This window comes from Juglans microcarpa x Juglans regia, chromosome 3S (assembly GCF_004785595.1).
Source record: "Juglans microcarpa x Juglans regia isolate MS1-56 chromosome 3S, Jm3101_v1.0, whole genome shotgun sequence".
NCBI classification, from domain to species: Eukaryota; Viridiplantae; Streptophyta; class Magnoliopsida; order Fagales; family Juglandaceae; genus Juglans; species Juglans microcarpa x Juglans regia.
In genome coordinates, this window is record NC_054599.1 from 26,594,668 (window position 1) to 26,610,117 (window position 15,450).

General features: G+C 34.7%; 1 protein-coding gene across 1 annotated transcript; it reads left to right on the top strand.

Moving 5' to 3' along the window:
* Positions 1–11,808: 11,808 nt before the first annotated feature.
* Positions 11,809–14,484, top strand: LOC121256969 ((-)-germacrene D synthase-like). The gene is made up of 8 exons (XM_041157790.1): positions 11,809–11,821; positions 11,870–12,018; positions 12,231–12,507; positions 12,719–13,082; positions 13,206–13,424; positions 13,510–13,645; positions 13,821–14,069; positions 14,180–14,484. Exons 2-8 carry the CDS (start codon positions 11,884–11,886, stop codon positions 14,471–14,473), a joined length of 1,674 nt encoding a protein of 557 aa, XP_041013724.1. The 5' UTR covers positions 11,809–11,821; positions 11,870–11,883; the 3' UTR covers positions 14,474–14,484.
* The last annotated feature ends 966 nt before the right edge of the window (positions 14,485–15,450 follow it).

A 15,450-nucleotide genomic window follows, 5' to 3' on the forward strand; every position in this document is an offset into this window, starting at 1 on the left:
TTGATTTTCCTTCTATTTTTCCCTTCTCATTTTCATGCTCATTACAATGAAATTTCTTATCATAAAAATAATAAAAAAAAAAGTAAAAAAATCATTTTTAATTTAATGCAAAATGTCTCACTTTATGTCTATTTCTCCTTTATTTTAAAATTTAAAATTTAAATAAAAATTCGAAATTCCACCATAACACATGGAATAATAACCAACACGTTGGCTTATTTTGAAATAGACCGTTGAGTAAGTGAAATGGAGAACATTTTCTTGTCAAAGTTACGTAGGTTGTAAGGATTTCATGAATTTCACGTGAGAATTCTTTCATTTTTTATTTTAAACTATTGTTATTATTTTGGCCGGAAAAGTTGAGATTAATTTTGAGAATGACTTAATTCCGAATTATGCAGCAATCAATTAAAGGAACTCATTAATTAATGGGAGTGATCAAGACATGAACAAGCTTGAATTTACATGACAACTAAAATTTTGTTTGTTTTTATAAATGAGATGAATTGAGATTAAAATTAAAAAATTGAATAAAGTATCGTTTGAATATATTTTTTAATATTATTTTTATTTTTAAATTTAAAAAAATTAAATTATTTATTTTATTTTATATTAAAAATTTAAAAAATTATAATAATAAAATGAGATAAAATATTTTTTAAAAATAAAAAGGTAAAACTAATATTAATGTTCTCATCGAATAAATGTATTTATTCCTGCATGGAATAAATTAAAATAGTAGTAGCTAGGCAGAAAGATTTCATTCCCCAATTACTGAACTTAAGCCTGGCCTGTCCTGTCCTGTCCTGTCTTTCTTTAAAAATCATGTCAGCATGATGATCCTCGTGGTGCACAGCTTTTGGTATCAAAATGCATGAAAGTGGACAACCTGCAGGGCAGCATCTTTGCCGTATGCAGGGTTGTGGAATCAAAAACTGATAAACGAACGAGCTCGATCCCGTGACCGGATTCTCTCATCTTATCTTTTATTAGCTGCTAATTCATGTCAAACAGATCGTCAAGTTGTTGAATTTGCAAAACTTGCATCATCGTGCTAATTCGTTTGAGTGGTAAATTCTTTTCGATTCATTTTAATTTATTATTATAATTTTTTTAAATTTTAATACAAAATATAATAAATAATTTAATTTTTTTAAATATTAAAATAATAATAATATTAAAAAATAATATTCTAATAATATTTAATCATCTCAACTCAATTTAACTCAACTCAATTTAATATTTAAACGCAGGCTAAAACATCTTTTGTCAACTACACCAAATTACCCCCAAAAAGCGAATACATACGTACCCTAGAGTCAACAAAATCCATGTGTTTAAACCTGGCGCAGCCGGCATGCATCTTGATCTTCTAAACGTGCCTACCTAGCTAGCTAGCGACGTATTAATTCATGGGATTTAAAATTAATAGAAAAATTATATTTATTATGTTCACATATTAAACATAATTTTTTTTTAATAAATATGTGGTATATTAATGTCGAGTAGAATTCAATTAATTTGAGAAGAATCAAAAAAATTAAAGCACAAATTAACATAGTTAGTAATATAAAATTTAAATAACCTCATATTATATGTGGTTTCAAATCCCTACCCTTCGTGACCTCAAACAAACTAAACCAAAATCACGTGACAGCCTTTGGAATTAATGGGGTTACTGGTTAATAGCATTGGCATTGACTTTATTAATGTAGATCTACATTGGCTTCATTAAAATGTAAAAGTTTAAATTTTGAGCTACAATAATTTTAAGTACATCTTTAAATTTAAAGATATATTATTCATCATCAAAAGTAATATTTTATTATAAAAACTAAAACTAACTTCTTTCATCCGTAAGCGGTGTACAGTAATATAATAGTTTGCTATTTAAATAATAACCTAATTAAATTTGTATAGGGTTAATACTCTATGGTTATAGCTACATTAATTTTTATTTGTTATAATAATATAATATAATATTATTAGCTAAAAAGCCAGATGTTCTCATCTAATTCCAGGCCAGCAAAAAAGTTGTCAATGCTATCTGGGATGCCTTTGTTTTAATTTTTGATTATTAATCATTTGACTTTTTTTGGACAGTATAATTGTAAAATATGAAAAAAAAAATTAAAAAATTATTATTAAAAAAATAATATTATATTATTATTTTGATAAATCTAATGGCTAATCTAACGTGGAGTTATAGATATGAAGGTTTTATAATTATGGAAAAAATGTATTTTTCATCAAATTTTAAAAATAGTTTTAATGAAGCCAATGTTAATACTCTTATGGTATATTACTATGATTGAACCTCTTTAGAAAAGTGCATTCCAAACAAAATTAATGCCTAATAGTGAAATGAAATGAGATAGTTTTAAATAAAAGTTAAAAGTTGAATAAAATATTATTATAATATTATTTTTTTAATATTATTATTACTTAAAAATTTAAAAAAATTAAATTATTTATTATGTTTTATATAAAAATTTAAAAAAATTATAATAATAAAATGAGATAAAATAAAATCTTTTACCTAAGATGTCAACAATACTCAGACATCAAATAAGTAAAGGAAGTAGACAAAGTTAATATTGATGATGCACCACCAAATACGTCCCATCTTTAATTTGTCATAATATTACTGTTTTTTTCTCGTTCTTTTTTCTTTTTCTTTTCCTTTTCCTTTTCCTTTGTGACTTGGAATTCGATAGCTTGGGCGTGCAGCTCATTCAAGTTATCGAAGCATCATGTCAGAAAATGTTGTTGTTGGGCATGGAGAATATGCCTTTTGCCGAGAACAGTACTAGAGAATATGCTATGCCTATACTCAGAGACGTGCCAAGATTAATCCTTGGTTTATGCCCATAGTTTACTGCATTAATGTTGCAAACGCTACCCAAAGCTGCTGAACCACTCTAAATATAATCCATAGAATATATATATATATATATATATACCTAATTATAAACATAAATTAGAAGTAATACATGGGACACAAAAATATTATATAAAAATAAATTTACAAATTGATTATAATCTGTTAGATATATTTTATAATAAAATTAAATTTACAATTTAACATATCGCATCAATTAATTACGTCAGTTTATAAATTTATTTTTGTATAAATTTCTTTTGACTAAAGTATTTTTAACATAAATTGGTCATAGCTAGACAAATAGCTACGACTATAGGAGTGATTAAATAGTGTATATATATATATATATATATATATATATATATTATCTCTGTTTCTTCACGAGACAAATAGCTAGGCTAAAAGGCACTTTTTCCCCGTAAAAAAATGATGCATTGCATGTAGAATACTACGAGTGAATTAACGACGATTTTGTACCCAAACACAAAGGAAAAAGAGCCAACTTATGACAAAGATTAATTTGACAGTACTGGAAAAAACTTATAACGAAGTAAAAGGACAAAATTATTCAGAATATTGCATGCATGGTTTAGATCTACGATCGGTCTGCCTAACGTTATTTTCTAGCTGAAATCCAAAAAAGGCTTATAATATATGTATATATTATTTTCTGGGAAAATAACAGTAAAAACAAAGAAAAAGAATAATTAAGGTTTTACGGGAGTTTGAATGCAAAAGAGTAAAGATCAAGAAGGTGGGCATGCACGGATCATGGATGGATGGATGGATGTCATGCCAATAATATAATATAATCGGTGCCTAAAGGATAGTTATATATATAATTGGCAGCGCTTAAATTGTCTACTATAAAATGATATTTACAGTCGTAAGTGTGCAAGAGAATGCATCTGATTGCATTGTGGTTTTAATGCTTTTAGTCAAAACAACAGTGTGGGGAAGGGGTTTGAATATATAGGTTAACAACTGGCATCTCTATTATTTCAGTGGTCTGCAAATACAAGCATTTGAACCGATTCATCCCTTTTAAAGCATTTTATTAGAGCATTCTAATGATCAATTTTCGTCCCCCTGTTTATTTGGTGTATATTTTCACATCCAGATTCTGTAAATGTTGAACGTTTATTTATGATTTTGTATGGATAGCTATTTTCTTTGCTACCTTTAGACCTGGCTGGGTAATATGGATGTGGTATAACCACTCAGTGAGCATCCAAAGCAATCAACTCTGGTCTTCATATTTCTGTAAAAAAAAAAAAAAACTCTGGTCTTCATATTAATGCTTTTTGAGTACTTAAGTCTTCTTTGTTCTTTTTGAATCACATATATGTTTCACTCGCGTCACCACAAAACTAAAGTCTTTTAATTATTATCTGATTAATTTTAATTTATATATAAATACATTAAATAAATTTTACAATATTTAATATTATCCGTATCATAAAAAGATCACATTAAAATAAATATATAAATTAACATTACTTTATATCATACACTGAGAAAGACATGAAACTGATCAAAGATAAATTAACATTACTTTATAACATTAATTTTTTATTGTAACTTTTTTTTATTGTTGATGTGTACCCTGTAAAATGATCAAAGATGAATAACAAGCGCATAAGTTTTTTTTTATCTATTTCAATCCATCAGTATTATACTTTTGGTTTCTATATTTACTAAAATTTACTTTTTGTTTTTATTCATTAAATTATTCATTAATCATTTTTATTAAAACATATCATTTTTGTAGAAAATAGGGTTTCACTCTGATAGATTTTGAAGAAAGGAAGGAAATGAGTTTTCCGGAAAAAATATTCTATTTGCATTGAAATGTTATGGATGTACAGTAGAGTGTTTATAGACACATTGCAGCCTTAACAGAGTACATAGGCGCATGATATCAAGCAGCTAGTGCGCTGCTGTAATCGAATGCTTTACAGAACTTGTTAGAATATTTCAGAGCGCTACAATATAGCCAATCAGATTCTTACAACACAATCACAAGAATAAAATCTCAGTCTAGTCTACGTGACTCCAGAAACTTCTAGTGGATGAGCTGATTTGGTGGAGTCTTGCTGAATCATTTGTGAGCTGGAGATGACCTATTCAATAAGCCTCTGCGAGCCAAACGGCATGTCGATGATAGTGAGGCTCGTCCTTAGTGTGTGAAACCGAGAGGAGAGTAGAGGTTTGGTTAGAATGTCAGTCAACTGGTCTTTGGAAGGAAGAAATGCAACCTAAAGTGATTTTACAGCGACTCGATCGCGAACAAAGTGGAAATCAATTTCCATATGCTTTGTGCGGGAGTGAAGAACTGGATTGATTGATAGGTAGGTAGCTCCAAGATTATCACACCAAAGTAAGGGAGATTTGGGAAGGAATACAATACATGGAGTTCCTTAAGAAGGGACTGGATCCAAAGTAATTCAGAGATGGTATTGCCTAGAGACTTATATTCAGCCTCCGTGCTTGAGTGAGCAACAGTGCATTGCTTGCGGGAGCTCCAAGAGATTAAATTCTAACCAAGGAAAATGCAATAACCACTGGTAGAGCGGTGGTCATTAGGACAACCTGCTTGAGATACCGAAGAAGGCGATTTACAGCCTGCCAATGAGTGTATTTTGGACAGTGCATAAATTGACAGATTTTATTAACAATGAAGGTGATGTCAAGATGGGTCAAGGATAGATATTGAAGACTGCCGACGACACTCCGATAGAGTGTTTGATCAGCAAATGAGGGAGTATTAGATAGTGAAAAACGAGTTGAGGCAGCCATTGGAGATGTTACTCCTTTGGCAGAGAGCATATTGGTGTGACATAGTAAATCATGAATATACTTGCGCTGAGAGAGATGAATTCCATTTGAAAAATAGCATATTTCAAGCCCAAGAAAATAAGACAACTTCCCTAAATCTTTGACAGGAAAAGCTGAATCAAGAAAGATTACAAGACTATCAATTTGTGTTTGATCTAAACTGGTGACAACAATGTCATCAACATAGATTAAAACATAGATTAAAACAGATTGAGAAGAGTAAATGAACAAAGAAGGATCGGACTTGGAAGGAGTAAAACCGAATTTACACAATCGAGAACTGAGTTGGGTGAACCAAGCTCGTGGAGCTTGTTTAAGGCCATAAATGGCCTTCTTCAAACAACAAACATAATCAGGATAATCAGGATGAACAAACCCTATGGGTTGAGACATATAAACTGACTCATTGAGATCACCGTGTAAAAAGACGTTTTGGATGTCAAGTTGGTGAAGAGGCCAACCGTGAGATGCGGCCAAGGAGAGAACAACCCGAATAGTGTTGGGTTTTACAACAGGACTAAAGATTTCAGAGTAGTCAATACCTTCCTGTTGGTGAAACCCTTTGGCAACAAGTCTCGCTTTGCGTTGTTCAATTGTGTCGTTGGCTCTATGATTTGTACGAAATACCCACATGCAGCCAACAATATTAGAGGAAGGGAAGGGGGGAACAAGTGTCCAGGTTTGGCTCTGGATGAGAGCTTTGAATTCTGTAGTCATGGCATCATGCCATTCTGGGAACCGAGAAGCAATGGTATACGATTGTGGTTCATCGAGGATTTGAAGAGAAGCATTGAGACAATGGCGAGATGGAGGATATAAGATTTGACTGTCGGTGAAGATTTTGGGGCGAGAGGAGTTTGTTTTAGAACGGGTGACGATGGGAGATCGAGGTGGGGGTGGATTGGAGTCTTGAGGTGAATCTGTGGAAGCAGAGCTTGAAGACGAAGAAGAGTTTGGAGAGTTCGGGGAGACAACAACAGGGCTTGGAGTCGGGCTGTCATTAGAGAGTTGAGTGGGTGGGCTTTCAGATGAGAGAGAGTGAGATGGGCCGTGGGTGGTTGGTAATGAGACTGGTAAGAGTGTGTGAGTTTGTTGGGGAGAATGAGAGCCCAGTGTTGAATGAGAAGCATACGAAAAATATTTGTCATTGAAGACTACATCACGAGAGATGTACATTCTAGTTGAGGGAAGGTGAAGACATTTGTAACCTTTATGCATAGGACTGCAGCCAAGAAAAAGACATGGAAGGGAGCAGAAATCAATTTTGTGATTATTGTAAGGACGGAAATTGGGCCAACATTGAGACCCAAACACCTTAAGAAAAGAGTAATCGGGTTCTTGATTGTAGAGAAGGAGATGAGGGGATTTATTTTTGAGAGATGGTGAAGGGAAAAGATTAATCAAATAGGCCGCGGTTTGAAAAGCATCCGCCCAAAATTAAAAAGCTAGAGATGCTGTAGCTAAAAGGGCAAGACCCGTTTCTACAATGTGACGGTGTTTCCTCTCAACCACACTATTTTGTTGGTAGGTGTGAGGACAAGAGAGACGGTGCATAATGCCTTGAGAACTTAGAACATTTGTGAGAGGATGAAATTCACCACTCCAATCACTTTGGAGAATTTTTATTTTGGCATTTACTAAACATTCAACATATTTTTGGAAAAGGAGAAAGGTGGATGTTGCATCTCCCTTAGATGCAAGGGGATAAAACCATGTATAACGACTATAGTCATCCAGAAAAGAAATGTAATACCGAAAACCATCTCTTGATAAGTAAGGGGATGGACCCCAAATGTCTACAAAGATTAAATGTAAAGGTCATGTGGACCAATTAACGGAATGTTTAAAAGATAATTGCCTACACTTGGCAAGAGGACAACTATTACAAAAGAAGTCCAGCTGAGAAGGAACAAAAGGTAAACATTTGGTGTGCAAAATGTGGGAGACAAGCCGAAGAGAGGGATGACTGAGTCTGTGGTGTCACTGATCCACAGTTGTTCGTTCACCAAGAAGCACTAGATGATCTAATGAAGAACTAGAAGGAGAAGGGAAATGATAAAGTCCATTATGTGCAAGGCCTTGAATTAAAATTGCTCCCGTCTGTTTGTCCTTCACATAGAAAAAGGAGTCATGAAACTCAAAAAAGACGGCATTATCAGAACAAAAACGATTGATTGAAACAAGATTTTTGGTAATTTGCGGAACAAATAAAAGATTTCGAAGAAGAAATTTGGAATGAGAGGAAGAGAGAGAGGAATCACCGAAATGAGAAATGGGTAGAGCAGTACCATCTCCAACTTTGATTTGTTCAAGGCCAGAGTAAGCATCAGATGAGATGTTTAGATTTTGGAAGTCCGATGTGATGTGGTTCGTAGTAGCAGAGCCGGGATACCATTGTTTGTCAGTTGCTAATTGAGTATTTGTGTACTGGACAGACAAAGAACGCAGAAGGTCATATTGATATGCCTGGTCGAACCTATGATAGCATTGCAGGGCGACATGGCCTATTTTTTGATACACTTGGCAAGTGGGCTTGTTGTGTTGTTGCGGGGAGGTCTGCTGAAAAGGAGTAAAGGAGCGACCACCACGAGTGCGACCACCACGTTGATTGCCTCGGGGAGCTCGAGAAGAGGAGTTGGTTGTGTGATTAATAGAAGGTGTAGGAAGCAGACCTTATCGCATTGATGTAAGAGAGATGCGGCTTTCTAAGGTGAGAAGTAAATTAAAAAGTTCCGCAGATGAGATTGGGGTGGCACGAGTAGTTACAGAAATAACAAAGGTTTCAAACTCAGAGTTGAGTCCATTTAGAAGATAGGAAACAACTTCAGAGTCTCTCAATGGTTTGCCCGCAACAGTCATAATGTCAGGAAGGAGACGAACCTTGCGATAATAGTCTGTGATTGAGAGAGAACCCTTTTTAAGATTTGTGAGCTGATGTCTTATTTGGAAAATTTTAGCTTGGGACTGGGAGATAAACATCGTTTCAAGATTTATCCAAAGTTCCCTGGATGTGCGAGAGGCTATAGCCTGAGCCATAATAGTTTTTGTAAGGGAAGAGAGAAGAGCACTGAGTAAGAATTGGTCGGTGGGATGCCACTGAATGTAGGCAGGATTGGTTTGGGTTGAGGAAGAAATTGATGATGAGGGAGAGGGAGCTGGTAGAATAGGAGGTGGTAGGGGAAAAGAACCATCAATAAATTGATATAGCTCTTGGCCATGGAGGTAGGGAATAATCTAGGCTTTCCAGAGAATGTAGTTATCAGATCCAAGTTTGACAGAGACAATATAGGAAAGATTGGTTGGAAACTGGAAGGTAGTGGGTAGGTCTTTATCAGAAGAGGGAGCAGGATTTTTGCTAGCCATGGATAGACGTTAGTCGTAGTCCAGCTCTGGTACCATGATAGATTTTGAAGAAAGGAAGGAAAAGAGTTTTCTGGAATTCTATTTGCATTGAAATGTTATGAATGTATAGTGGAGTGTTTATAGACACATTGCAGCCTTAACAGAGTACATAGGCGCATGATATTAAGCAGCTGGTGCGCTGCTGTAACCAAATGCTTTACAGAGCTTGTTAGAATATTTCAGAGCACTACAATACAGTCAATCAGATTCTTACAACACAATCACAAGAATAAAATCTCAGCCTAGTCTACGTGACTCCAGAATCTTCCAGTGGATGAGCAGATTTGGTGGAGTCTTGCTGAATCATTTGTGAGCTGGAAATGACCTGTTCAATACACTCAACTAGGCAACGTGCAAAGCACATTGCTCCCTACCTAGTATGTATATATATATATTTACATGCAATATTAATTCCCTCGTTTTTGGAGATTTGTATGTGTGTGTGTGCATGTGTGTGTGTGTACGGTCAAATACTTTTTAATGGCCTTTGTTAAACTGATCATGTAATCAAAAGAAGCCGTAAGGTACAATTTATAAGCAATTCAATCATCATATATTTATGCCTCCTACTTAATTAATGCCACGCATCGTGTTTAATTTTATGTAAAATCCTTTGAGATATCTCAGATGGAAGTTCTGGTCCGGGCACATTTCGATGAAGCCAAATCTTTTCGTGTAAAACACATCCCAACCCTCGAGGAATATATGCAAGTCGGACTAGTAACCTCTGGCTATCCCATGCAGAATCATGTCATTTCTTGGCATGGGTGAGATAGTTGTTAAATGTTAAAGTAATTTTCTAAAGTTCTTATCCATTTCTATTTTGAGAAATATAGTGAGGTATTTATGTAATTTTGAGCATTGGACACACTTGACATGTATAATGCATTCTACATTGCGTTATATGACACAATGTCACTCTTTCCTTCCTAGCCATTATACTTCACCATTTCCTATATTGACTACATACACTCCATTCACATACTTGATATCATTCCATGAACTTAGACCCTCCACTTCTTCCAATACAACTCTTCACATTTTTAGCCAATCCTAATCATTTCTCTTGTGCAAATTCGTACTCCCTTCTTGGGCTCATAAAAAGTCATACTTATCTTGTTGGATAAGTGCATGTGAGAATGCTCTAGAACCATCTCTCAACCTCTATTATACATACTCTAGGTTAACTTCCAAGCAATTCATTCCCTCATACCCCACCAAAGGTTCCCAAAAAGTGAGTGATATCTATTATCTAGGCTCTCGGATGACATCAAGTCGCATAAGGTATGTGACCAATAATTGCTCCGATAACGATCAAAATGTGAAATGATCAAAATACTCCATATTTTAAACTAAATGGATGTTAATATAATTAGGTGTTTGATCTCTATGTGATCTCTTATTATTATACTAAATCTTTTTAATATATATGCAGGAAAAAACTACGTTTGCAATTTGAACAAGAGAGAGAACATGCTGCCTCAACCGTTGAATGCGACACGAAGATGTATGGTGTCTGAGAAGAAGTGGCGCCATATGATGATCAACAGGATCAACTCAGCATTCATGCAAGTTTCTGATGGATGGAAGGATATCAATGAGGATTTTGTGAGGCCTACTGCTGTACAAATGGCCTTTTGCGCATTCTCAATCTTTCACGAGCAATAGATGTCATATACGTACAAGGACGGAGATGGATACACCCATGTGCATGGGAAAAGAGATGAAAGCTTATAAGGTTGATCATGATGTAGTTTAAAATATCATACGTAAATGAGCCAGGTTTCAATACCCTTAATTGTTTTAACTTACATCGAGCATATTATACATATATACTAGTTACTATTGTATTTCAATTATATATATATACTAGTTACGAACACACATGCTAGTTTTCTCCGCCCTGACATAAGTACGTACTCAGGTCAAAACATGTGCTATTAACTCCAAATATTGATCCTTGTTAGATTTTTCCAACACCGTATCTATGAATAATATATGTCATATGCAGGCAGGCAGCCATGCAAGACAGGGTCGTAAATCAACAGTTTGAGCATGAGTTTTACAAACTAATGCGCCTTTGTAAAGTCCTCCATGCAGGAAGCACGATTAGTGGAAAGGTTAAATTTGATGACGCACTGCAAGAAAAAAGAGATGCAAATAATTATTTATAATTATAATAGACTCATTTTAATTGAAAATAATCATTTCGTTAGAAATAACTGGTCGCAAATAAATAATTTTTTTATAATGACGTGAAATTAATCACAAAGAAAGAGAGTTGGAGTCCAGATTTTAATTTTACGTGTCGTACTAGAAGTGATCAAGATTGTTAGTGCAGCTAGGGGGAAGTATTGCTCGGTCACTAAAGAAAAAAGACTTTTCCCAGTGCCATTTCGTACCTAATACCCTGGAATATAGCCGTGGGGTATTTTTTTACTTGGAGGAGTAGTCCGTATTATATCAATTTGATTCCCGGCCCAGAAAATCAAAGGTGGCTGCTGGCGAGATATTTATTCAAACCGCGCGTTTGCGTATAATTATCAATATAAATTTTATTATGGCTTTCAAGTAAATTTATTAAAACGTGCGATACAGGTTAACGCCATTCCATTCGTCGTTTACAGCACTAATCTTTGATCTATAAATACCTGAACCCGCAATCTGTTTATCTCATACTGGAACTGAAAGCACTAGAGTTAAGCGCCATTTAGCCACCCCATCTCCAATACTACGTACGGTGCCAATTAACTTCTAAAATGTCTCTTCAAGTTTCAGCAGTAGCTGCTCCAACAGCTCAGAATCATGTTATGCCAGAAATTAACCGTCGCTCAGCAAATTTTCAACCCAGCATTTGGGGTGACCATTTCCTCTCATATGCTTCTGAATTCCTGGTAATTAAAGATTGATATGTATCGTGTTTATATTAATTACTACATCATCATGTGTTTGAACTCTCGTTAATCAAACGCTACTTTTGCATTTCTCAGTGTAACTAACGCTAGCTTATAAGCCCTTACTTTTCAAGGGATAATATTTTAATCTTGAAAGTATGATATTATTCCATGGACGAGTCACAGTGCATATATACTTTTTGCGCGTACAGGAAACTGATGTGAAAATGAGGCAACAAATTGAGGAATTGAAGGAAAATGTGAGGACGATGCTCACCGCTACGGTTGAGAAGCCTTCACAAAAACTGAACTTGGTTGATGCAATTCAGCGCTTAGGCGTGTCTTACCATTTCGACAATGAGATTCAAGCAATTCTGCAACAACTGCAGAAGACTCATGAAAGTGATGACCCTGAAAATAATGATGACCTCTACACTGTTGCCCTGCTGTTTCGACTACTTAGACAAGACGGCTATTACGTTTCGTGTGGTAAAAAATACTAGCTTGCTTCAATTCCTTTCTATAGGTTTGCAGAATTCTTTTTCAGTGGAAACATAATCAACTAATTAAAGGTTTTAAAAGTAAAAGACAGAACCCCGTTTTACGGTTATGGGATTAAAAAGTGCCTAACAGTACTATTTTATATTAATCTCCTTCCATGGGGTGACTCATTTGATGTCATTGGAATATTGTGAGGCAGATATGTTCAACAAGTTCAAGGACATCAAAGGGAATTTTAAGGGATTGCTTTGCAATGATGTGAAAGGAATTTTAAGCTTGTATGAAGCCACACATCTCCGAGTAAAAGGTGAAGATATATTGGATGAGGCTCTTGTCTTCACTACCACACATCTTGATCAATCTGTATGCGGGCCTCTAGCAGCACAAGTAACCCATGCCTTGAAACAGCCTATCCGAAAAGGACTACAAAGGCTAGAGGCAAGGCATTACTTTTCTGTATACCAAGAAGAAGCTTCACATGATAAAGTTCTTCTTAAGTTTGCAAAGTTGGATTTCAACCTATTGCAAAAAGTGCACCAGAAAGAACTTTCTGACATTGCCAGGTTAGTTATTAAGCTCCATCTCAGAGTGCTTGCAAGTACTGTGAGTAAGCTAGCAGCTTGTACATGATGATATGATAATTGTAGTTAATTGATATAATGATTATTTTAAATTATGTTTTACAGCTGGTGGAAAGACTTGGACTTTCCAAGGAAGCTACCCTTTATCAGAGACAGGGTGGTTGAGTGCTATTTTTGGATACTGGGAGTGTACTTTGAGCCCCAATATTGCTTTGCTAGGAGGATGCTAACCAAAGTGATCTCCATGACCTCTGTTATTGATGATATCTATGATGTGTATGGTACAATTGAAGAACTTGACCTCTTTACGGAAGCAATCGAGAGGTTGAGATTAAAGACACATCCTGATCATATTTGCATTTATTTTTTATTTTTTTCTGATTAACTGGAGAAACTACCGATTTTACAGGTGGGATATGAGTGCTGCAGATAAACTCCCGGAGTACATGAAGATGAGTTACCAGGCACTCCTAGACGTTTACACTGAAATGGAGCAAAACCTAGGAAAAGAAAAATCGTATCGTGTTCACTATGCATTAGAAGCAGTAAGCATCATAGTTTTTATATTCAAAGAAATTAAGCAAAAAAAAAAAAAAAAAAAAAAAACATATATATATATATATATAACGGGAAATATTTTGTTTAAATATATTATATGTTTAAAAACATTAGTATTTATTCTGATTGTGAATTGCTATCTACGTACGTACGTTGTCTCAGATGAAGAATCAAGTTAGAGCATACCACCATGAAGCCAAATGGTTCCACCAGAAATACATACCAACAATGGACGAATATATGCCCCTTGCTCTTGTTACCTCTGCCTACGCAATGTTAGCAACCACATCCTTAGTCGGAATGGGAGAAATTGTCACAAAGGATTCCTTCGAATGGTTGTTCAGTGACCCTAAAATGGTCACAGCCTCAGCAGTGGTTTGCCGACTCATGGATGACATCGTGTCACACAAGGTTTAATTATATCTCTTCATTTTGTTCTTTATAATAATAATTTATAAAATCGTCCTATTAATTAATTATAATAACATATATAAACGATTCTTCAACAATAATGCTTGCAGTTTGAGCAAAAGAGAGGGCACGTTGCTTCGGCTGTTGAATGCTACATGACACAGCACAGTGTTACAGAGGAAGAAGCAGTCCATGAATTGAGTAAACAAGTGACAGATGCATGGAAGGATATAAACAAAGAGTGCCTCTACCCAACCGAAGTCCCCATGCCAATTCTCATGCGAGTTCTCAACCTTGCACGTGTCATTGATGTCGTATACAAGGATGAAGATGGCTACACACATGCTGGAATTGTGCTCAAAGATTTTGTAGCGTCTTTAATGGTGGATCCTCTGCCCTTATAAGCTGCATGCAGGACGACCTCTGCAATATCGGTCGTTGTCGATCACATTAAGGAATGGTTGATACGATTACGTTTACGTGTTAATAAAGAAAAAGAAACCGTCCCTGGCTGTAGAATAAATTAATAAGTTTAGCAGATTGCTCGACACGTGCATGATCTAAATGTACAAGCTGGGGGCCGGGAGACCATAGAAAATACGAAAAATTTCTTGGCCTCTTTCTTCTTATATATATATTATGATGACATGACAATTTTAGTAGCTGTTCAAACTCAAGTTGAATAAAGTGATCGATTCGAGTTGCAAATATATTATTATGGCTTTACTATTTATCATCTCAAACACTGCACATTATATTTTTTTTTAAATTAATTTTAATTTTCTTCTTAAACTAATTAAATTTTTCTGCTTATCATCCATACACCACACATTTAGTAAGGAAAAAAATTAAAAATTAAAACTTTATGTATAGTATGATGATGAAGAGTAAACTTTTTCTATTATTATTAGTTTCTAATTTTTAATAGGTAGCAATAACCTGTATAAAAATTGATCGTTCTCTTGAAAAATTTATGACACGGCTCATTTCGGGCTTAAGTTTGGGGCAGGGAAAGACTAATGGGCCTTCAGTCTTGCCCTCGAAATGAAAATTCTTGTATTCGAGACTGGGCCTATGAAATAGAGTAACCCCAAACTAACTTCCAGGCTTGGATGACTAGGCATCTAGCTAGCCTAGCTTAATTAGAGCATTGGCAATGTCATTGCCAAGTCTAAAATTTAGCTAGAATGTTGTATTTTAGCTATAACATGGATTTGTAACTAGATTAGTCCACATTGGACTAGCTATCTTAAAGTCTAAATAATAATATTTTTTAATATTTTACAAATTTAATTAATAACTTTATTAAAAAATAATATTATTATTTTTCAATTATTTTTTTCCTCAACCTAATTATTCAATAAATATATTTTGCCAACTA